A 25,537-nucleotide genomic window follows, 5' to 3' on the forward strand; every position below is an offset into this window, starting at 1 on the left:
TCATCTCCAGTTCCTTTAAAGTAGGGATGTCCCGATCCGATCACATGATCGGAAATCGGGCCCGATCACATGTTTTCAGACTCGATCGGAATCGGACGTTACCTCCCGATCAGGACTCGGATATATATATTCTCATTATTTTTTAACACATCAATATTTATGCGGTGGCACAGAGTTACGCCGGTTTCACATTGCACGCGTTAGTAAGCAGCGCAGGAGCAGTGCGTATGGTGAGCAGGAGCAGGACACGTGCGTTTTGCTTTCACACTGGCAGCGTTTGTCACGCGCGGCTGAACCGCGGGTTGTGTAGGGCAGGCTACAGACAGAGTACTCCATAATGGATAAGTTGGCATTGCTTTTTTTCGTTTTCAAATACATTTAAGAGAAAAGACTTGTCAAGAAGCTTATTTTATTAATAATTTCATTTATATAACTTTTGTTTCATCTTTGATTTTATTGTTATGGCAACAAGTTTGTTTTTGGACATTTGTTTTCTTTTTAAATTGCTGTTGGTCATTTGATTGACTGTTTAAAACACAATAGATATCATCAATGCACTTTTTGGATAAAACTGCAGTGTATTTTGGCCATGATCAATGTATTGTCACTTTAATTCAGCAAAAGCGGCGCAGCAAAAAATAGACTCGACGCCGAAACGATCGCGGCACTCCTGCTCTGCTCTGCTACGCACTGCCGCGCCGCCTCTGCGCGCGGTGTGAATGCTCTAAAGCCTGGTTTAATCTGTTAACATGGGCGGCGAAAAAAAATACGCGCTGCACGCTCTGCTAACAGTGCAGTGTGAAACCGGCGTAAGAGTTAGGAGTGCAGTTCCTAAAAGCACATTACTGGCTTTGCAAACACTGTAGCACTTTTATTTTTTATTTGTTCACATGCCTGCCGGGTATTTTAAGTTGAGGTGCTATTTGTTTATATATTAGACTTTTTTTATATTTACTGTTGCACTAAAGTCCAAAAGTGAAGAATTTATTTATTACTTGATTGTTCAAGCTACCTCACAGAAGTGCTCTGTTTGTTAACAGAGTTGTTGAATGTTAAAATAAGGTGAATTAAATAAAAAATAAGGAACATCCTGGATCTGTTTTTTCGCTCTTCTTTATTCTTTTTTTATGTATTAAGTATCGGATCGGGACTCGGTATCGGCAGATACTCAAAATCAAATGACTCGGACTCGAGGGCAAAAAAACCTGATCGGGACATCCCTACTTTAAAGACTCACTGAATTCTTCTCTCATTGTCAGATCGTTGGTCGATGTTTGTGCTGTGTTTCCTGTTTCCCGTGAGTTGGTTTCTTCCTGGAGTCCTGTGCTGTGTGTTCTTCGTGTCTGGATCCTGTCTTCACCTTCACGCCGTTTCACCGCCGGATTCATCGCGACCATCTAGTCCCTGCGCCACCCTGCTTCAGCCGTCTGACCCTCACCATCTGCCTGAGTCTGAACTTCTGTGTTTAAGTGTTTAATAAACATACATTCTTGAGATCGCCTGCATTTGCTTCCTTTTTCCAGTGCGTCATGACAGTTACAGATTCAACTGTGAATCAGACTATAGAGTTTAACAGTGTAATTTAATTTTTGCAAATCATTATGTCATTGTTTATGGAAATTATTAGTGTTACCAATTGTAATATTAATTAGCGCACCTATATTTGTTTCTTGTATCAAAAGATCACTAGTGTATTTCAAGTAGTCTGTAACTTATTAAGGGAACTGTAAAAATGGTTACAATTGCCCTCAGTCTCCCCCTAAATTTAATAAATAATGTAATCTGTAATTATGATAAAATACAGAGAAAATTCAATGAAATGTTGCATTTGTGTTAATAACAGTGATATTTTGGTTAATTCAAAGTGGAAATGTTGCTGTTTTAGGAAACATTGTCTTAAGAATCTGATTATATTACTATTATGACATTCCTTCAGCTAAACACACAGGTTTATGTACAACTTAGACTAGTGTCATTCAGATTTATTTGAGATTTTGTAATTAAATTTGTCTGTCATTATTCAATTATTTAAATAAATTGTCAAAACACATATTTACTACATTAAATATTTAATTTATTATTTTTCATTAAATCATCAAAAATGATATCAGACATATTTGACATATTCAGCAGAAATCAAATGTCAGCTGAGATAAATTTAATCCAAGAGCAGAGATAGTCATCCCAGTACGATATAAACTAGCCTACTTCATGATCTTCAATTGTGGGCTTTTTTTTTTTTTTTTTTTTAAGTCTAGAACACATTTTTTATATATAACTGTCTAAGTTTAATAATTACAGTTTAATAATGTTAACCAGTCGATCAGGGGAATATATACATTTTATTCCTCTTTCTGTCATTATCTCACACAGAACACACGCCCATTTTGTTTACGCGCTGAGAACCAGGAAGTATTTGAATTCAAGAGAAATGAAACTTAGGCTATTTCTCCTCTACACAAGTGATTCAACATCTGTAATAGATCAACACCGCTGCTCTTTGTGTCAAAAGCTTTATAAGCTTTAACGCAAATCGTATTTGAGTTGAATTTCTGTCGAGGTAAGGACTTCATAAGATCCAAAGATTATGACTTTATCATGTTGTCTGCTTTTAATCGCGTGCAAATGTGTTTGTGTGTGTGTGTGTGTGTGTGTACAGAGTTTCTAATCCTGTAACTTGTAACAGACCTGATGAAACATTTTGCTTTGTACTTAATTGCTAAACAATTATATTTGTATTTTGTTGTCTAATGAAAACTTAAGTGAGTTACTATTGAATTTAAATACTTGATTACATACCTCAAAACTATACTTTTACTCTTTATGATTTCGAAGATTGTTTAAAAATACAAACCTATTTCTGTGGTGATCATGACTAACAAGACTATTCTGCATAAATACAAGTTAAACTCTATTGACAACAGCATTTAAAGCCTGCAGTTGATCAGCAGAGAACAGAATTTATTTCCCCTCAGTTAAAAAAAAATAAAATTGTGATTAGTCTTCTCTCAAACTATTTTTTTACAGAAGCTGGGAATCTGTTAATCTTTGAACACTGCACAGAAATGTCTGAATCTGCAGCGAGTCCGTATGTGGATCAGTTCAGCTGTCCAGTCTGTTTGGATCCTCTGAAGGAGCCGGTGACGATTCCCTGTGGACACAGTTACTGTATGAGCTGTATTACTGACTGCTGGGGCCAGAAGGAGCAGGGGCCGCCGTACCGCTGTCCCCAATGCAGAGAGAGCTTCAGTCAGAGACCTCTACTGAAGAAGAACACTCTGATAGCTGAGATGATGGAGACGCTGCAGAAGACGTCCCTACAAACGGCTGCTGTGGAGTGTGATGTTTGCACTACAGAGAAGAACAGAGCTGTAAAGTCCTGTCTGCAGTGCTTGGCCTCCTTCTGTCAAACTCACCTGCAGCTTCACTATCAATCTCCTGCGTTTATGAAGCACAAACTAGTCGAAGCTTCCAGACACATTCAGGAGAACATCTGTCTCAGTCATGGGAAACTTCTGGAGATTTACTGTCAGGAGGATCATCAATGCATTTGTTGTTTGTGTATGGTTGATGGTCATAACGGCCACCGTGTGGTTTCGCTGGAATCCGAATGGACAAATCAAAAGGTAAATGTTTATGTTCATGTTCATCTGTAATTGATAGTTTTATATGTTTAACTTTTTTTTATCCTATCCCCTAATCGGAAAAGTATAAAGATGCCATTACATTTTATTGTGCATAAACAAAATTGCATTTTTGAGGAATTGGTCCCTGATTATTGCTACTTGCTGCTCAATTTTTCTTTTACATATTAACTTTGTATGAACATCCTCAGAAAGAGTTAAAGGAGATAAAGGTGTCGTGTCAGAAGCTGATCCAGGAGCGAGAGAGAGGTCAGCAGGAACTCAGTGAAGCTGTGAAGCTTCTTAAAGTATGTTCTTTATGTGTTCTTTAGTTTTAAAGTTTGTTTGACATGCAAAAAAAGTAGATTTGAAAAATTCAATTAAGGTACATGATGACCGCTGGATTTTGAGTTCCAAAAATTGGTTAAAAAACTGCTATAAGAATCGTGACATACACTCACAGTCTTATTGAGACTTCTGTCCATTTTATGAGCGTGACAGCCACTCATTTACTGCACTGTTTTTAGTCAGAACTATGATCTCCACGATCAGATCTTTGTGTCTCTGACAGAGTTTAGCACTAGAGACCATGGAGGACATTGAGAAGGTCTTCACTGAGCTCATCTGCTCTCTTGAGAAGAAACGCTCTGAGATTAAAGAGCAGATCAGAGCTCAGGAGAAGACTGAGATAGATCGAGCAGAGGAACTTCACAAACATCTGGATCAAGAGCTGACAGAACTCAGAAAAACACAAGCAGAGATTGACAAACTTCTGATTAATGATGATCAGATCCAGTTTCTGAAGGTAATGATGCAAAAATGTTGAGAATTATCCATAAAATTAAACACTATTGTGCCATGCTTGTTTTATGTTCTGGAAAAGATCTCTTCTGGTTAAAAATAATTAGGACTTAATTTTTAAATATTCTCATTTCAGAGCTGTCAGTCTGTGTGTGTTTTACCCACATTTGAAGACGTTCCCAGCTTCACTCAACACACTCATCTGTCTTTTAAAGACATTTCAATCTCAGCGTTTAAGGAGGTTTTGGAGGACGTCTGTCAACAGCAAACAGCCAGAATATCCCGAGAAGGTCTGAATGCTTTTATTTCCTATGGTAATAAAATGTTTCATTCATACTATGTATGATTACACCTCATATTGAGTTTACAGTTGAGTTTTTTCTCATGTTTTCAGTGTCAAATGTTCATGTTGCACAGACTCCAGAACCAAAGACTCCAAATACATTTTGGCAATGTAAGTTGAGCTATTGCTCACAAACACAAATAGGCTGTACACGATAATTGATAAATATCGGTCAAGTGAAATTATTATAAAAAAATTATATTGAAAAATTATAATAATAATAAGTTTATAATTCTGTTTGTGTGCATCCATTCTCCTCAGATTTCTGTGAACTTAACCTGGATCCAAACACAGCACACAAAGACCTCATCTTGTCAGAAGGGAACAAAAAAGCAACACATTCAGATAAAGATCAGCAATATCCTGATCACCCAGAGCGATTTGATGGATATTGGAATGTCTTGTGTCGAGAGGGTTTGTGCGGTCGCTGTTACTGGGAGGTCGAGTGCAGTGGGGACATTTGGGCTGTAGCAGTTTGTTACAAAGGAATTGGACGTAAAGGAAACAGTGATGACTGTAGGCTTGGCTTCAACCAAAAATCTTGGAGATTGTCCCTCTCTCAACAGAATGTTAGTTTCATTCATGATAAAGCCCAAGTGTCAATCCCTGGTGTCTGCTCCTCTAGAATAGGAGTGTATCTGGATCACAGAGCAGGAACTCTGTCCTTCTACAGCGTCTCTGACACAATGACTCTCCTTCACAGAGTCCAGACCACTTTCACTGAACCCTTATACCCTGCGCTTGGGGCTAGTACAGGTTCATTTGTCAGGATCATAGAGCAGAGAAGAGTTCAGACAGGCAAAAAAATTCAAAAAAGTTGAAAGAAAAAAAAAATATAACAATGATATTGCTAAACTTCTGAAACATGTATGCCGGTATATTTAAATTAAAATGTAATTTGAAGTTTGGATGAACAAACTTAAACACCATCAATGAATATTCAACATTTAAAGCACCTTTGAAAACACTCTCAATTCAATATCAGATGTTACAAAATCAGATTACAGTGATTTTGATTTTGTGTATTCTGTAATCTTGGCATCTGAAAGCTTTCATCTTCAGCAAGGTTTCTTTACTGTAGCTCATAATAATCCATGTCGAAATCCATGATGCAGTTCATCCTTGAGCTACAAAGTGTCAGGGTTTGGAAAATAATTGTCTGTGGAACCTAGTAAACTATTTACAGCGTGGTGTTGATAAAATAATTGTTTTACATCACACATAATATGTTATATTACATCTATTAAATGCAGCCGATAGTTTGTTTGTTTAGTTGCTGCCTGCTAGTATGACCTTCTTTCTTTAGTTTCTTTACAATTAGGATAACTGAGTTGACTTCAGGACGAGGCCTGATGAGGGGTTGAAGCACTGAAACCCTGTTGTAAATGTTAGAATTTCCAAGGATTAGCGTTCTCCCCTAAAAGTGATCGGGCAGACCAAACCGTAAGTCGTAGAGACATGAAACTTTAAAAAATGGCAGTACTCAACCCGTCTACAACGTCACCAAGGCTCGCCCCAATCGGCTGGATGGTGGTGCTATAGCGATCAAAAATATGTAATTCCTAACTCGTTTAAGGCTCAAGTTTCTCATATAGTTGGAATTCTTGGATCAAGACAAACAAAACGCACATCTCGGATTCGATTGTCTCCCGAAATTTCCGGGTATTTTGGATTTGTCAAATAATCTACTTTTGCGAACTAGTCCTAGGTTTTTTTTTTGCCCGGTCGCAAACCAGTGCAGAAAGATTCTCTAGAGTCTGAGTGTCAGTAATTATAGAAAAAAGTTGAAATTTCGATTTACGTTCACGACGGAACGCCAACAATTTCGAAGTGGGTGTGGCCACTTTTACTAAAACGGCTTTCCCTCATGAACAGTATGAAATAATTTCACCAAACTCGGTACAGTGATGTGCTATGGGCTCGGTCTGTGGTTGCGTGAAAAAGAAGTGGCGACTGGCCAGTCGGTGGCGCTATAAAATGAAATAAAAAAATGGAAAAAATATAGCTGTGCAACAGTCAGTTCAATTGACATGAAAACTGGCATGCGGTGGCTTTGTCCAAGGTGCTGTGATTGTCTGCGAGGACATTCGTGTATCTTGACACACAGCCGCCATCAGCAAATGAAGTTCGATTTGCTGTCAGACAAGGTTAACGAAACTCGCTGGGCCTGTTTGACTCATGGCCTATGAGAAATTGACCCCTGGGGTGCTTTCGCATTTTTCACATGTGTAAAGGATTTTATATCACACAATTTTCCACACATGCCCATGGCATTCATACCATATAGAGATCCTAATTTTGAGCAACTTTGCCTCTAGGACCACTGCTGTCAATCTAATTATTAGTTAAATATTGGAGATTATATCAAAAACCTACTTTTGTGGACTAGTCCTACTTTTTTGGCTCAACCTTGATAACTGTTAAAAAACTTTAAAACATATATTTCCTTAGTAAATTGCCTGTATTGGCTGTGAATGGTATTTTCCGTGTATGATGGTTGTAAGCTTGCTAAATAAAACATATATTAAATACCTATTTACGCATGTGTTTAAAGGCCTTAAAATGCTTGAAACCTGTTTGACATATTTAAACCTAAATTTATGTTTGATTTTTGATTTTGGTGTTGACAAAAAGCTGAGAAACGGCAAAAAGAGACTAATTTGTAAAATTATCTTAATTTTTGTCAGAACATAGCAATGTTTCTTTAAAAGATTCATCTTTATATTTGTTTTTCTTTGGTTTAATGTATAATTAATAATGTATTGTGCAGTTATGATAAAATAAAGAGAAAATCAAATTATGCTTTTTTCTTTACATTATAGAGATCATTTGATGGAAATGTGTCTGTTGAAATATTTTGTGATCTATGTGAGATTGTGTGATTGTTGTTTTTCTCCACAACATCAGAATGAAAACCTGCTGTTAATCAAGAAGCATCACATGTTAAAGCTTTGATGCCAATGACATTGTACAACAAGCATGAACTCATTAATGATTTGATTATTTCACGAGTTTAAACTTACATGTAATTAAGTGGAGTAAAGGTTATGCGTATTTGGCGTGCTGTGTGAGGGAACGGCTCCGAGCTCTGAATTTTTGCCCGAACTCAGAGTATTCCCCTGGTTGTTGTAAGAGTAGTTAGGACTAAAAGTGAGGAGAAGGGGTGATGGACAGATGCTGTTAAACTGTCGATGAACGGAGGTGAGTCTGCTATATATGGGCTATTCTACAGAATTGGTTCAAAGTCAAGAATTGGAAATGTCTTGAATTTTTTTTATCTTTTTCCACAAATTTTGAATGTATGTAAATTGTATAATATCCAAGGTACACATTTCTAGTAATTGTGCAGTTAATTATATTTTAGTTTTGGAATATTTCTCCTCTCCCCAAATTTGTCACTACCGAAACATAATAATAAATAATTTAATAAGAAGGCTTATTTTGACCTATTCATATTTTGTTTACATCTACCTTGTAAATATATTTTTTGCTAAGTTTTCACAGGTAAATCAATAACAATTACAATTTTAGCAATATCTCAAGTGTAAATTATAAAACTTGCTGTATTTTGAATTCAGTATACTTTATTTTAGACAAAACATCCATGTTTCGGTCGTGATGGCACATTTTCGGTAGCAACAGTAGCGAGTAGTGACCACATCACATTACAGAATTTAACCTCACATACTAAAACATAGATACTAATGATTTGCATAACTGTACTAAAATTTTGTTTATTTCCCTTAAATAAATGATTATGTGTTCCCTTTTGTCACTACCAAAACAATGATGACATGTTTCGGCCATGACTATTTCGGTAGTGACAATTTTAGATACTTTTGAGCCTAGTTCAAATATGCTAATCAGTAGATGGTTAACTAGCTCAGTTATGAACAATTGTACACACACAAAAACTAAATTTTATCGAATAACACTCAAAAAACCATGATGTCACAACCGAAACTTCAACACATGTTTCAGTAGTGAGAATTTTAGATACTTTTGAGCCTAGTTCAAAGATGATAGCCAGCACATGGTTACCTGGAACAGTTCTGAACAGTTGTACACACATAAAAACTAAATGTAATGGAATAATACCCCAAAAAGTTTGCTTAATTACAGGAAAAAAAAGTGTTTGGTAGTGACGTTCCTTAAAGTTACACGCAGATTTTCAGACTTTTGAACACATTTCCCTCAAAATTATGATAAATATCTACAATGAAAATGAGAGAGAGGGACAGAAATATTTCCTGATCAAAAATGTAGGGGTGTGCCTAAAATCAGTCTCAGCCAATGGACTAAAACACTGTTTCGGTAGTGACATGAAAATGCAAGACACATTTTTTTTACATTAAGATTCATGATTTAAAAATAATATATATATATTTTTTAACTTCACTTTTTATAAGAAATAAAAAGTATACTTTTAAAAACAACAATGGAAAAAAATGAAAAAAACAAACAAAAAAACATTTCAATATCATTTTCACAAGTTTAGTGGTTAGGTTTCGGGACAGCCACCTCCCAATTGAAAGTACCCAATAAATGATGATTTTATATATGATTATATATATGACTTTATTTAATTATATTTTAAATATTATTGTGGGATTCAATAGATAACAGAGGGATCTTAGTAAACATTTAAAATGTGAATACTTAAATGCTTTTTAAATGTGTTTTTTGGTTGTGGGACAGCAGTTTGCACCAATTCTGTAGAATGGCCCATAAATAGGCCTACCTCTTATTTTGATAATTGGTTGATTAACTGAGTGTGCTTCTCTTGAGTTAATTAAGGTTAATTATCTGAATGTGCTCCTCCCGAACTTTGTTTAAAAAAAAACATCATTTTATGCACAGATTACTGAAAGTGTGTTAGAAGCCGTTCAAACAATTAAAAACATTTTCTGCGTTATTACAAACCATTAAACTAGTCTGATTATTTGTGTAAAGAAATACGGTAGGATTTTCAGCAAAGTACAAAGAGTAGAGCATTAAAACTGCAAAGTCATGGCTTCACATAAACACTATGTTTATTCTCTCTCTCTCTCTCTCTCTCTCTCTCTCTTTTTCTCTCTCTCTCTCTCTCTCTTTCTCTCTCTCTCTCTCTCTCTCTCTCTCTCTCTCTCTCTCTCTCTCATGCACACACACATCTGAACTCTGAAAACCAGGAAGTTTGTGGATTCGAGAGAAACGAAACCTATTTCCCTGCTACACGAGCCTGTGCTTCAGGATCCACACTCTTCCAGTTTGGTTAAAGCTGTAAAGGAAGGAATATTTGACTTGTTATTCTGTCAAATCAGGTAAGAACGTCAAAAATCCTTAACTAATTATTTTATGTCTTCTTGCATTGAAAAAAGGGTATTCAATTATTACTGTATGAGTTTGATAATAATTCCATGTTAATCTGGATGATTTATGTTTATTCTTCTGGTTATAGATGAAGAGTTTAGGATTCTTTTATATTAATACTCAAAACTGTAAGCATTTTTCTAGATTTTTACACATGCTCTTTCATTAATGATTTACATGTGGATTTCTGTTCTTTCTTTAATGATTTACTTCTGGCAGAGCAGTTTCTATTAGAGGACAGACTGTCTGCACAGAAATGTCTGAATCTGCAGCGAGTCCGTATGTGGATCAGTTCAGCTGTTCAGTCTGTTTGGATCCTCTGAAGGAGCCGGTGACGATTCCCTGTGGACACAGTTACTGTATGAGCTGTATTACTGACTGCTGGGGCCAGAAGGAGCAGGGGCCGCCGTACCGCTGTCCCCAATGCAGAGAGAGCTTCAGTCAGAGACCTCTACTGAAGAAGAATACTCTGATAGCTGAGATGATGGAGACGCTGCAGAAGACGTCCCTACAAACGGCTGCTGTGGAGTGTGATGTTTGCACTACAGAGAAGAACAGAGCTGTAAAGTCCTGTCTGCAGTGCTTGGCCTCCTTCTGTCAAACTCACCTGCAGCTTCACTATCAATCTCCTGTGTTTATGAAGCACAAACTAGTCGAAGCTTCCAGACACATTCAGGAGAACATCTGCCTCAGTCATGGGAAACTTCTGGAGATTTACTGTCAGGATGATCGTCAGTGTATTTGTTGTTTGTGTACTGATAATCATAAAGGACACAGTGTGGTGTCTGTGGATTCTGAATGGACTAGTAAAAAGGTAATGAATGCTTATCAGTTTAGTTGTCATTTTTTCTTGAGTTGATAATAGTCAAATTTATTTATTTATTTTAAATGACTAATTTAAATGACTGACATAGTACCTAACCCACTCCCTCCTTTGTATGTTATCATCTTCAGAAAGAGTTAAAGGAGATAAAGGTGTCGTGTCAGAAGCTGATCCAGGAGCGAGAGAGAGGTCAGCAGGAACTCAGTGAAGCTGTGAAGCTTCTTAAAGTATGTTTCTTTATGTGTTCTTTAGTTTTAAAGTTTGTTTGACTTGCAAAAAAGTAGATTTTAAAAATTCGGTCCCACTTTATATTAAGTGGCGTTAAGTACTATGTACTTACATAAAAAAAATAAGTACAATGTACTTATTGTGTTCATGTTGTATTGTAAAACACTTTTGCTGCTATTGAGGTGTGATACGGGTAAGGTTAGGGACAGGTGTGGTGGATTGGGTAGGTTTAGGGTGTAAGGGAAGGGTCAACTGTGTAATTACAAATAGGGATGTCCCGATCCGATCACGTGATCGGAAATCGGGCCCGATCACGTGTTTTCAGACTCGATCGGAATCGGACGTTACCTCCCGATCAGGACTCGGATATATATGTTTATATATTCTCATTATTTTTTAACACATCTATAGTTATGCGGTGGCACAGAGTTACACCGGTTTCACACTGCACGCCTTAGCAGAGTGTAAGCAGCGCAGGAGCAGTTCATATGGTGAGCAGGGGGCAGGACACGCGCGTTTTGCTTTCACACTGGCAGCGTTTGTCACGCGCGGCTGAACCGCGGGTTGTGTAGGGCAGGCTACAGACAGAGTAGGCTACTCTATAATGGATAAGTTGGCATTGCTTTTTTCGTTTTCAAATACATTTAAGAATAAAGACTTGTCAAGAAGCTTATTTTATTAATAATTTCATATAACTTTTTGTTCATCTTTGTTTTTATTGTCATGGCAACAAGTTTGTTTTTGGACATTTGTTTTCTTTTTAAATTGCTGTTGGTCATTTGATTGACTGTTTAAAACACAATAGATATCATCAATGCACTTTTTGGATAAAACTGCGGTGTATTTTGGCCATGATCAATGTATTGTCACTTTAATTCAGCAAAAGCGGCGCAGCAAAAATAGACTCGGCGCCGAAACGATCACGGCACTGCTGCTTCTGCTCTGCTACGCACTGCCGCGCCGCCTCTGCGCGCGGTGTGAATGCTCTAAAGCCTGGTTTAATCTGTTAACATGGGCGGCGAAAAAAATACGCACTGCACGCTCTGCTAACAGTGCAGTGTGAAACCGGTGTAAGAGTTAGGAGTGCAGTTCCTAAAAGCACATTACTGGCTTTGCAAACACTGTAGCACTTTTATTTTTTATTTGTTCACATGCCTGCCGGGTATTTTAAGTTGAGGTGCTATTTGTTTATATATTAGACTTTTTTATATTTACTGTTGCACTAAAGTCCAAAAGTGAAGAATTTATTTATTACTTGATTGTTCAAGCTACCTCACAGAAGTGCTCTGTTTGTTAACAGAGTTGTTGAATGTTAAAAATAAGGTGAATTAAATAAAAAATAAGGAACATCCTGGATCTGTTTTTTTTTTTATGTATTAAGTATCGGATCGGGACTCGGTATCGGCAGATACTCAAAATCAAATGACTCGGACTCGGACTCGAGGGCAAAAAAACCTGATCGGGACATCCCTAATTACAAATGTAATTACATAAATTAATTACAGCTGTAATTACATGCAGGAATTTTTAAAATGTAAGTACAATGTAAAAACATGTAGTTACACAATAAGTACATTGTATCAAATTATTAATTTAAATGTAAGTACATGTAAGTACATAGTACTTAAAGCCACTTAATATAAAGTGGGACCGAAAATTCTATGAAAGTACATGATGACTGTAGCACCCGGCTAGATACTAGATCCTACAAAATCAAAACCATGGACCAGAAACAGAAGATTTTCGGATCGACTCACAGAAGCAATTATTAGCAAAGATGATAGTAAAAATTTATAAAATAAATGAACCACTCGGAATACTGGAATGTAGCTAATTAAAAGGTAAGTGTATTTCTTTTCTCTTTGTTTGTTGTCTTGCATAGGTTGTATTTTTCGAAATTGGCAGAATGAAATAAAACAAAATAAAAACAAATGAATAACAGTAACACAGTATTTGAAATAAATGATAAACACAGAAACAGTCAACAATTCCCAATGTCAGTTTCTGAAATTTGACCTCAGTGTCTCAATTTCAAGTTCAATGTCTCAATTTCAAATTCCCCCCCAAAAAATAGGAATGTTCATAAAAAATGAATTAATGAGTTCAGTCCATGAAGATAGAAGAAGAAAAAAACTTTGTCCTCAGGGAAATCCAGGAAAAATTTGGAAAAAGAAAAAAAAACGTAATGTGTGCAGTCTGTCCTACCAATCAGAAAACTCTTTCTTGCAACTCTCACAACTCTTTTGCTCTGTTTCCAGGTACGAGAATATGGGATGGCTCGCCAGTCCAAACCAGGGATAAGGATCCACAGCCAGGACAGAATTCAAGATCACAGCAGCAATTCAGAACTCACAAAAGAGAGAAATAAAACAAGAAACACAAAAAACCCGGCCTTGCAAAAACAAAGCCAAAACAATCATCAGTTAAACACATTCAAATAAACAGTTTCAAATTACTAAAATGTCTGTTTCAATTATTTGGATACAGGAAACAAATACATGCAAGTCACCATGTGCTTAATTAACACACTAGAGTCTATATGCAGAGCTAGCAAAGCTAGCACCGCATGGCACACACTTTACAATAGAGAAAAATATAATCTCAACAAAAAGTATGTCTTTCAAACATTTAAACATAACTATATGCACTAACATATTATATCAGAAACACTTAAAGCATTTTCAAACTAATTTTTTACATCACTCATCATTTTTTCAATGTATTTTACACATTAAGATTACAAAAACAGTTTCCACATTCCCAAAATACATTTCTTATAAAGAAATCGGTACTCACCAAGAAGAAATATAAATCAGAGAACAAAAGGAAGAAAAAGTTTCAAGGAAAAAGATCGCCAGATTGATCCTATCACGTTAGTTTTATCTTCTTGTCGCAATCAGGTTCACAACGAACTTCTCAAAACTCAAACATAAATCCACTTCTCACTTTTAACGATCTATTGCTGGATTATTAAACAGCTATTCTCAAATCATTTACTCTGCTATCACTGTCGTGTCGTTCGGTATCTCTCATGTCTCTCGTGTCGTTCGCAATCCCTCTCTCTCTCTCTCATCTCTGCTTGTACGCAATCTTTTTTTTGGAAACTTTCCAACGGGGGCGGAGCTAAACTTTCACCTCACCAATAAGGATTTAGTTCAACTTCTTGGTTTTGGATTATTTATAATGAAATAAATAAATTTTACTTTGTGTTGTTCTTTTCTTACTATTTGTTTATAGTGATATAAATAAAAGAATACTAATTATTAATATTAGTGACCCGAGTTAATGACCTGGGTTACACTCTCCCCTCCTGAATGTATGCAGGTCCCAAATTGTTAGTAATCGCAGTACTCAGACTTGACAGCAGGGATTGGATAACTAAACTAAGAGGGTTACCCAGTTGCGGGTACTGAAGTCTTTTGGGGGGTTCACATTGTCTCCTTGAACGTCTAAGACCTCCTCCAGTTTCAGTTAATTCACTCTGGTTATATTGAGAGTCACAAGGAGTGGCACTTTCTGTTTTAGGGGAAAAGATACTTCCTTCTCTGTGTGCATTTCCAGATGATTGTTCACCCTCAGCATCCAATTTCTCACAATTCCTCATCAGTTCATTTTCATTTCCAGATCTATCAACCAAACTTTCATCAAGACCTTCAACTTCAGGCAGATCTGATGGGTTCCCTTCTACCAATTCCTCTGAAGTAAGATGATCAGCCTTCTGCACATTGGAGAATTCCATATCAGGTAAGTTTCCATTTTCAGCGGGTTCTTTCTGGCTAGGACATCCTTTATCCTTTTCCATCACAGGTTCAGCACCAGGTAAGTGGATGGTCCTTCTACTTCCATTGGAAGAAACAGGTTTTGGGTTTGACAGAATTCGGCTTTCAATCTCGAAGGACCTTTCAGGAGCATAATGGTCAACTGGATCATAGTCTGACTCTGAACACTCGCTCACACTCTCAAACTCCTCAGGTTCCTCAGCACATCTGGCTCTGGTTCTGGGTTTACGAATCACTTTTCTTTCAACAGACTCATCAGGTATCCACAGGAATCCACAGGGAAGCAGCAGATCCCTATGTAGAGTTCTCAGAGGTCCATTCTTTATTTCTGGTTTTACCGTGTAAACAGGTAAATCTCCTGCCTTCTTGATTACCATGTAAACGTCGGGCTCCCACTTATCTGCTAACTTGTGTTTTCCTCTCAGGCAGACGTTTTTCACCAATACACGATCACCAACTTCAAGGGTGGAGGCAACAACATGTTTGTCATACCTCTTCTTGTTTCGTTCCGCTACCTTTGAAGCATTTCCCGTTGCAACCTTGTAGCTTTCTTCAAGTCGCCTCTTGAGATCTTGTACGTATTTGGAATGGGATCCAGACTTACTATCGACAGGTAACCCAAATGCCAGGTCAACCGGTAGTCGTGGTTGTCTTCCAAACATTAGTTCGTATGGAGAGAATCCAGTCACATCACTCTTAGTGCAATTGTATGCGTGCACCAGTGGTTTGACATAATCCTTCCATCTTGATTTTTCCTTGTTGTTCAGGGTTCCCAACATCTGCAGCAGCGTTCGATTGAAGCGTTCAACTGGATTGCCTCTCGGATGGTATGGAGTGGTTCGGGTCTTAGATATTCCAGCACATTTGCACAGTTCTTTAATGGTGCGAGACTCAAAGTCAGTACCTTGGTCACTATGGAGTTTTTCTGGGAATCCGTAGTGCACCAGAAAATTATCCCATAGACATTTGGCTACTGTCTGGGCTTTCTGATTCCGTGTCGGTACAGCAACAGCGTATTTGGTGAAATGGTCAGTTATTACCAGTATATCCTTGGTGTTACTTAGGTCAGGCTCTAATGACAGGAAATCCATACAAACTAGCTCTAGCGGTCGGCTAGTTCTGATGTTCACCAATGGAGCAGCTTTCTCTGGTAGGGTCTTTCGTCGAACACAACGCTCGCAGGTTTTGACCTTCTTTTCCACTGCTGAGGCCATTTTAGGCCAGAAGAATCTTGATCGAACAAGGTCGAGAGTCCGTTCGATGCCCATGTGACCCATTTCATCATGGAGCTCCCTTAAGACCGCAGAACGAAGATAAGCAGGTAATGCCAGCTGGTATGATGAGTTTCCTTCCTTTTGGCTTCTCCTGAATAACACACCATTTCTCAACTCCAGCCGATTCCATTCTTTGAACCATAGAATTAATTCAGGTGGAATGGTCTTGAAATAGGGCTTGTCATTTAACTCCAGCTGTCGGATAACTAATCCAATTTCTGGATCCATTCTCTGTCTTTCCCGCAGGTCCTCCTCAGACAACTGGGGAATCTCTGTGAACTGATAAGTATCCTCTTGTTGGAAGGCTTGTGGCAAAGCTTCTACATCAATAGCAAGGGATTCCACTAAGGTCACAGGAAGATGTGAAGAACCAGGGTTACCACACAACTGACCAAGATGGTGACGTTCACAGATAGCTTCAACGGCTTCTGCAGGAACAATCATTGTTGAGTCTTCTGTCAGGTGATGGTGAGTGAACTGTCTAATTCTTTCCATCTCTTTTTGTGTCTCCAGGTCATCTGGAACTTCCTCTTGTGGCCTTCTAGATAGTCCATCCGCATCTTGATTTCTACTCCCAGCTCGGTATTGTATCTTGAAAGTGAATGTTGACAAACTTGACAGCCACCTATAGCTGGTGGCGTCTAGTTTTGCGGAGGACAGGATGTAGGTCAACGGATTACTGTCAGTTATCACAGTGAAATCAGTCCCGTACAAATAATCGTTGAATTTGGTGGTCACGGCCCATTTCAACGCCAGAAATTCCAACTTGTGGGCGGGGTACTTTGCTTCACTCCTGGTAAGTCCTCGGCTTGCAAAGGCGATGACTCTCATCTGTCCGTCTTGCTCTTGGTATAATGCTGCACCAAGCCCGGTGGTACTGGCATCTGTGTGCAACACATATGGGAGTTTGGGATTAGCAAATCCTAATACTGGAGCAGAAGTGAGTTTCGCAATGACAGTATCAAATGCCCTTTGACATTCTGGCGTCCATCTTTCACCAAACTGTTCCTTCGGACTGAAATACTGTTTTGCTTCGTCTGTCTTTTTCTTGCGAACTTTCTGTAATGGAGGATACCCAGCAGTGAGATCATTAAGAGGCTTCACTATTTTCGAATAATCTTGCACAAACCTTCGGTAATAACCAGAGAATCCAAGAAAAGCTCTGAGCTCCTTAAGCGTTTTCGGCCTTGGCCAGGTTTTGAGGGCTTCCACTTTCGCTGGATCAGTTTCAACTCCACTCTGCAAAACAATGTGGCCTAAGTACTTGACAGAGGTTTGGCAGAACTTGCACTTCTCAGGTGAAAGCTTTAGCTTGAACTCACGCAACCTCTTGAGCACTTCCTTCAGACGAGCTTCATGTTCTTCCAGAGTTCTTGAGAAGACTATCAGATCGTCAATGAACACAAGCAATTCCTTCCGATTGAGATCTCCCATACAACGTTCCATCAACCGTTGAAACGTGCTAGGTGCGTTCGTGATTCCTTGTGGCATCCTATTAAATTCCCAGAAACCTAATGGGCATACGAAAGCGGTCTTCTGTTTATCAGACTCTTCCATTTCAATTTGATAATAGCCCGACTTTAGGTCGAGGACTGAAAACCATCTCGATCCGGTCAAGACTGAGAAAGCTTCTTCCAGGTTAGGAAGGGCGTATGCATCCTTGATTGTCTGAGAGTTTAATTTCCTGAAATCAATGCACAATCGCACAGAATTGTTCTTCTTTCGCACCACAACTATAGGAGATGAGAATGGAGACTCTGACTCTCTGATAACTCCAGCTTCAAGAAGCTCTTGGAGATGCTGCCTGACTGCATCCACGTCTTGGGGGTGAATTGGTCTGGCTCTGTGCTTGAATGGGGTCTCATCACTAAGCTTTATCCGATGTTTCACTTGGTCAGTGTGTCCGTAGTCCAGATCATGTAACGCAAACACATCAGGCATGGAATTCAACAGTGATGTTATTCTCTCTTTCCAATCTGACGATAGTGGAGAATCTCCAAGGTCAATTGGAATCTTTGATAGACTTGGCTCCATCTTGTCACTTCCAGCATCCACTTTGGAAAACTCTTTTTTCATCACTCGCTGGACTGCATGGACTTCAGCTATCACAGTCTTCGGGGGAATCACTAGGTCAGTTTGAGTGTCATTCCTCACTACTACTGGTAACTGAGCAAAGCGTTGCCTTGAAGGTAGACTGTGCAGACAGCTTGCCACCAAAAGACCACCAGGTAAGGAAGACGTTGTAGGTGGTTCAACTGACACCCATTTTTCGAAGAAAGGGCCTTTCACTTGAATTAGTCCATCCAGAACTACAGTGCACCCTGCCGGTACAACCTCTTGTTGGTTCCCCTTTAACTTCACACATCTCACAGTTCCACTCGAAGCTTGCCATTTCCTCTTCTGCAGCACATTTATCACAGCCTGATAGCCATAACAAAGTGACTTGATAGCACCCGTGCCCCTTTGAGTGCAATCGGCATATAACACATCAAGCGAGTTGCTACCAATTAGAATCTGTGGTATGTTTGTCAAGTCTGGGACTATCAGAGCTAGCGTCGGGACCTCGGCTTCCACCCCCAGGAAACTTTCGGGAAACTTTAAGTTGAGCTCGACATAACCCAAATAGGGTACGGCTTGTCCGTTGGCTCCCTCTACTTCAAGAAGATGCTCCAAGGATTTCATGGGGTGCTTGCACAGATATTTATCATAGTAGGACTTGGGAATGGTTGTCACCTGCGACCCGGTATCCAGAAGGCAGTTCACTTCCCTCCCTTCAATTCGAATCCTGGTGGTGCATCTGGTCCCTACTAATCCAGTAGGTAATTCACAACGTGGAGATTCATGAGCATGCTGGTGCAACCGATATTCATTCTTCTTAGGGCATTGTTCTCTTCTTCCCGTCTCTGTCTGCCCCGCAACTGAGACGGATTTCAGTTTAAATGCTTAGTGTTGGAGATGTTCTGCAGGTCCCATCTGGCCTGTCGCTCTCTTAACTCACGGCGCTTCTCTTCAACCTTGCGAGGGTTTGGTTCATTTTCACAGTTAACAGCAAGATGTCCATCCTCTCCACAATGAAAACAATAGCCAGGGCGGGGTCTGCTGTGCGATTGCCAGGTGGGTCTTGAATTTCTATCCATCTCAGGTTCCATCGGCTTGGGTCGGTACTTTTCAGGAAAAGTGCTCAAAACTGGAGACTCTCGATATTCCCTCTGCGCTCTTGGGACAAGATGAGCTTGAAGTTCAGCTATCTGCTGCCTCAATTCAGAGAATTCCTCAACAGTAGGACTGATCTTTACTTTACGAACTGGCTCTGGTTTCATCGCGGAGATCTGGGCTTGAAGTTTTGCAACCTCCTTCTTCAGGGTTTCGACTTCAGACATTTCAGCTTTGCTTTTGGACTTGGCTGACTTTGGCTTTTCACTTGACTGGCCTGACACCTCGTCAGTGGAATCTTCAGATACATCACTACAGCACACAACCTGTTGATGGGTCGCTGTTCGTAATTTAATTGGAACAGTAGAATGTCTGGTTATTCCGAGATGCTTCCTCATCCTTTCTTCTTTTAAAGTCTGTTTGTCCTCTGCAGTACGAATGAGAACTACCAGCTCAGCGAATGAAGGGGATGTGACTCTCTTTCCTTCCAGCTGCAACTCAGTGATTAGGCTGTTGTCCCAGCAACCTCTGCAAAATTGCTTGAGAAGGCAACGGTTCCGTTCAGCTTCAGCAACACCACCTCGTCTAATTGCAACACTCAACATTACATGAAGACGGTGAAGGTAGGTGGAGGATTTTTCCCCTTGATTTTGCAAGGTGCCAATGAACTTCGCAAACAATTCATCTCCATCTTCCACTGAGCCATATACGGACTCCAACAGTTCCAAACACTCTAGTGGCAGGGCATATGGACCGATGTGCTTGACGACATCCGAGGCTGGAGGCAGTAGGCTGTCGAGAATCTTCCCAGTCTTGTGTAGATCAGAGAGAGACTTGTCATTCAGTAGGAAATCCACACTCGCACGCCAGGTGTCGAAGTCTGGTTCATGGCTTGGGCGAGGGATTCTTCCTGAAAAGGATTTCAGTCGGAAAGTAGCATGCGAAGAGGACAAGGATTCACTGGCCTTTACCACATGCTCCATCACTACTCGTTGGATTCCTGGTGGACTCAAAGCACTAACAGGTAGGTTCAAGGACATGGTCTCTGCAACACTGGCGTCAGAACTCCGTATGTTATGAGAGGACTGTGCCAGGGTGCTCCCCTTGGCTGGGTTATCAGGTTCTTGGGTTGGAACACTCAATAATGGAAAGATCTCTGGTGAGGGTATTGCAGCTGTTTCTGCCTGTCCTTGTTGCGCATTAACAGATAGTTGACATTCCGGATTCAAATTTGTGGGGGTACTCACTCGCACACTACTGTCATCTGCAGGCTGTTCACTTTCTGGAAACATCAACGCAGATATCTTCTGCAGCTCGCACTGGAGCACTTCCTGCACAGTTCTTCCACTGCCTCTGGCGATGGCCTTCAATTCTTCCAGGTACTCTTCAGTGATGTTTCCACCCGTTTCAGAAGTGTACACACTACTCAGGCTGCGTACCTGGAACACAACATTAGCATCTAGTGTGCTTCTGATAGTTAAGGGCAGTGAGGCTTCTAAATTGTGCATGGCAGACTCGTGTGAGAATTCCACAATAGCACTGTGGTGATACTCTGACTTGGGATCGTCAATGATTACGTTGCGTTTGATGGACCCATATTTTAGCAGGCAGTCTTCTATTTCTAAATCTGAGTCAGAAAGGGTTAAGCCACTTACAATGACTGCTCTCCGGACGTTAATGTCTTCACGTTTCACTACTTCCATTTCTGTCTGTTTAACTGTTATTCTACTTGAGCAAGTGGGCTTAAAACATTTTTTTCTTACTTTTCTCTTAAACTCTTTATTGTCTATATGTGATTATCAAGTTTTAACTTTTACACTTTGCTGCAATTTTGCTCCTGGCTGGCTCTCGCCAAGTTTTATGTAGCACCCGGCTAGATACTAGATCCTACAAAATCAAAACCATGGACCAGAAACAGAAGATTTTCGGATCGACTCACAGAAGCAATTATTAGCAAAGATGATAGTAAAAATTTATAAAATAAATGAACCACTCGGAATACTGGAATGTAGCTAATTAAAAGGTAAGTGTATTTCTTTTCTCTTTGTTTGTTGTCTTGCATAGGTTGTATTTTTCGAAATTGGCAGAATGAAATAAAACAAAATAAAAACAAATGAATAACAGTAACACAGTATTTGAAATAAATGATAAACACAGAAACAGTCAACAATTCCCAATGTCAGTTTCTGAAATTTGACCTCAGTGTCTCAATTTCAAGTTCAATGTCTCAATTTCAAATTCCCCCCCAAAAAATAGGAATGTGCATAAAAAATGAATTAATGAGTTCAGTCCATGAAGATAGAAGAAGAAAAAAACTTTGTCCTCAGGGAAATCCAGGAAAAATTTGGAAAAAGAAAAAAAACCGTAATGTGTGCAGTCTGTCCTACCAATCAGAAAACTCTTTCTTGCAACTCTCACAACTCTTTTGCTCTGTTTCCAGGTACGAGAATATGGGATGGCTCGCCAGTCCAAACCAGGGATAAGGATCCACAGCCAGGACAGAATTCAAGATCACAGCAGCAATTCAGAACTCACAAAAGAGAGAAATAAAACAAGAAACACAAAAAACCCGGCCTTGCAAAAACAAAGCCAAAACAATCATCAGTTAAACACATTCAAATAAACAGTTTCAAATTACTAAAATGTCTGTTTCAATTATTTGGATACAGGAAACAAATACATGCTAGTCACCATGTGCTTAATTAACACACTAGAGTCTATATGCAGAGCTAGCAAAGCTAGCACCGCATGGCACACACTTTACAATAGAGAAAAATATAATCTCAACAAAAAGTATGTCTTTCAAACATTTAAACATAACTATATGCACTAACATATTATATCAGAAACACTTAAAGCATTTTCAAACTAATTTTTTACATCACTCATCATTTTTTCAATGTATTTTACACATTAAGATTACAAAAACAGTTTCCACATTCCCAAAATACATTTCTTATAAAGAAATCGGTACTCACCAAGAAGAAATATAAATCAGAGAACAAAAGGAAGAAAAAGTTTCAAGGAAAAAGATCGCCAGATTGATCCTATCACGTTAGTTTTATCTTCTTGTCGCAATCAGGTTCACAACGAACTTCTCAAAACTCAAACATAAATCCACTTCTCACTTTTAACGATCTATTGCTGGATTATTAAACAGCTATTCTCAAATCATTTACTCTGCTATCACTGTCGTGTCGTTCGGTATCTCTCATGTCTCTCGTGTCGTTCGCAATCCCTCTCACTCTCTCTCATCTCTGCTTGTACGCAATCTTTTTTTTGGAAACTTTCCAACAGGGGCGGAGCTAAACTTTCACCTCACCAATAAGGATTTAGTTCAACTTCTTGGTTTTGGATTATTTATAATGAAATAAATAAATTTTACTTTGTGTTGTTCTTTTCTTACTATTTGTTTATAGTGATATAAATAAAAGAATACTAATTATTAATATTAGTGACCCGAGTTAATGACCTGGGTTACATGACCGATGGATTTGAGCTCCAAAAATTGGTTAAACTGCTATAAGAATCGTGACATACAACTCTCAGTGTTCTTATTGAGACTTCTGTCCATTTTATGAGCGTGACAGCCACTCATTTATTGCATTGTTTTGAGTCAGAACTATGATCTCCACGATCAGATCTTTGTGTCTCTGACAGAGTTTAGCGCTAGAGAGCATGGAGGACATTGAGAAGGTCTTCACTGAGCTCATATGCTCTCTTGAGAAGAAACGCTCTGAGATTAAAGAGCAGATCAGAGCTCAGGAGAAGACTGAGATAGATTGAGCAGAGGAACTTCACAAACATCTGGATCAAGAGCTGACAGAACTCAGAAAAACACAAGCAGAGATTGAGAAACTTCTGATTTCTGATGATCAGATCAAGTGTCTGAAGGTAATTAATGATCATGTGTGTAATTGATATACTGTAGGACGCTCACTATTCATTGTTCTGTGCTTTAAGTATTTATTTTATTTAGTGGAAACAGTCATTTGTGCTGATGCCAAAATTGTAAGAATCTGTCACACTCATCTGTCTTTTAAAGATGTTTCAGTCTCAGCATTCAGAGAGGTTTTGGAGGACGTCTGTCAACAGCAGACTGCTAAAATATCACAAGAAGGTCTGAATCTTTTGATATTTATTTTGTCATTCATATTCTTAAACCAACAATTTAACCGTACGCTTGTTTTGTGTCTCTTCAGTGTCAAATGTAAATGTTACAAAGCCTCCAGAACCAAAGACCCCAAATGATTTTTTGCAGTGTAAGTAGAACTGTAGTTTCTTCAAGATGAACACTCATTAATTGATTAATTGATATCAGTGGAAATGATCTGTTACAATGAGACCATTTTAGACCAAAGTTTACTTTAAAGTTCAATGTTTGTTTTTTGTTCATTCCTCTTCAGATTTCTGTGAACTTCACCTGGATCTAAACACTGCACATAGAAACCTCAAACTGTCAGAAAACAACAGGAAAATATCATATTTTGATAAAGATCAGCAATATCCTGATCAGCCAGAGCGATTTAATGTGTTTCCCTACATCTTGTCTAGAGAGGGTTTGTGTAGTCGCTGTTGGGAGGTCGAGTGCAGTGGGAACGACTGTGCTATAGCAGTTTGTTACAAAGGAATTAGACGTAAAGGAAACAGTAATGACTGTAGTCTTGGCTTCAACAAAATATCCTGGAGATTGTGGTATTTTCGGCAGTATGTCTTTTTCACACATGCTAAAGCCCAAGTCCCAATCCCTGCTTTCTCCTCCTCTAGAATAGGAGTGTATCTGGATCACAGAGCAGGAACTCTGTCCTTCTACAGCGTCTCTGACACAATGACTCTCCTTCACAGAGTCCAGACCACTTTCACTGAACCCTTATACCCTGCGTTTGGGGTTGGTACAGGTTCTTCTGTCAGGATCATAGAGCAGAAGAGAGTTCAGACAGACAAGAAATAAATATAATTGATCGAGTTTCAGATTCAACTGTGAACCAGACTACAGTTTAACAGTGTAATTTAATAATTGCAAATCATTATGTCATTGTTTATGGAAATTATTAGTGTTACCAATTGTAATATTAATTTGTGCACCTATTTGTTTCTTGTATCAAAAGATCATGTGTATTTCAAGTAGTCTGTAAGTTATTAGGGGGACTGTAAAAATGTTTACAATTGCCCTCAGTCTCCCCCTATATTAATTAATAGTGTAATCTGTAATTATGATAAAATACAGAGAAAATTCAATGAAATGTTGCATTTGTGTTAATAACAGTGATATTTTGGTTAATTCAAAGTGGAAATGTTGCTGTTTTAGGAAACATTGTCTTAAGAATCTGATTATATTACTATTATGACATTCCTTCAGCTAAACACACAGGTTTATGTACAACTTAGACTAGTGTCATTCAGATTTATGTGAGATTTTGTCATTTAATTTGTCTGTAATTATTCAATTATTTAAATAAATTGTCAAAACACATATTTACTACATGAAATATTTACTTTATTCTTTTTCATTAAATCATCAAAAATTATATCAGACATATTTTACATATTCATCAGAAATCAGATGTCAGCTGTGATCAGTTTTTATCACCAAGAGCTTTTCTCTCCAGAGAGTCATTATCCCAGTAGTGGACGAGATAAACTACTTCATGATCTTCAATTGTGTGTCTAAGTCTAGAACTAACAAATTAGTAAATTTATAAATAACGGTTCAATAATGTATGGAATCGTTATTTAATAATTTAATAAATTAGATGCACATTCAGACATCTGTATTATTTATCATAACTTGTAAACCAATTAAGTTCAATTCAATTCAATTCAAATTTATTTGTATAGCGCTTTTCACAATACATATTGTTTCAAAGCAGCTTTACAGAAAGTGCATTTCAGAAATGTACATTGAGAAATACAGTTTATTAAGTGCAGCATTTTAATCTAAATTCATAGTTTATTACTATTATGACATTCCTTCGGCTAACATACAGGCTTATGTATAATTTAGAGAACTGTAGTGTAATTCAGATTAATTTCTTTGACTGAGATTTTGTCATTTAATCTGTCTTTGTTCAATTATTTATCTAAAAATACAAAATATACATAGATTTACATTAAATACTTCATTTAGTATTTTACATTAGATCATCAAACATATCAGTCAT

The 25,537-nt window shown here is 38.4% G+C and overlaps 1 protein-coding gene and 1 pseudogene across 3 annotated transcripts; both read left to right on the forward strand.

Annotated features, from left to right (window-relative positions):
* Positions 1-2,407: 2,407 nt before the first annotated feature.
* LOC307167572 (E3 ubiquitin/ISG15 ligase TRIM25-like) lies at positions 2,408-7,538 on the forward strand. 2 transcript variants are annotated; one of them, XM_079886779.1, is made up of 7 exons: positions 2,408-2,560; positions 3,028-3,626; positions 3,836-3,931; positions 4,195-4,428; positions 4,561-4,714; positions 4,819-4,878; positions 5,029-7,538. In XM_079886779.1, the coding sequence occupies exons 2-7, from the start codon at positions 3,066-3,068 to the stop codon at positions 5,586-5,588; spliced, it is 1,665 nt and encodes a 554-aa protein (XP_079742905.1). In that variant the 5' UTR covers positions 2,408-2,560; positions 3,028-3,065; the 3' UTR covers positions 5,589-7,538. The 2 variants fall into 2 exon arrangements, with proteins under 2 accessions (XP_079742905.1, XP_079742906.1); XM_079886780.1 differs by having other exon boundaries at positions 2,491-2,560; positions 3,064-3,626.
* Positions 7,539-10,046: 2,508 nt separating this feature from the next.
* LOC307167579 (E3 ubiquitin/ISG15 ligase TRIM25-like) lies at positions 10,047-24,348 on the forward strand (annotated as a pseudogene). Its single transcript, XR_013824088.1, has 7 exons — positions 10,047-10,070; positions 10,339-10,933; positions 11,074-11,169; positions 23,037-23,289; positions 23,356-23,496; positions 23,579-23,638; positions 23,783-24,348. The product of XR_013824088.1 is annotated as an E3 ubiquitin/ISG15 ligase TRIM25-like (transcript).
* The last annotated feature ends 1,189 nt before the right edge of the window (positions 24,349-25,537 follow it).

The sequence above is a fragment of the Squalius cephalus genome (genome assembly GCF_949319135.1).
Source record: "Squalius cephalus genome assembly, chromosome: 11".
NCBI lineage: Eukaryota > Metazoa > Chordata > Actinopteri > Cypriniformes > Leuciscidae > Squalius > Squalius cephalus.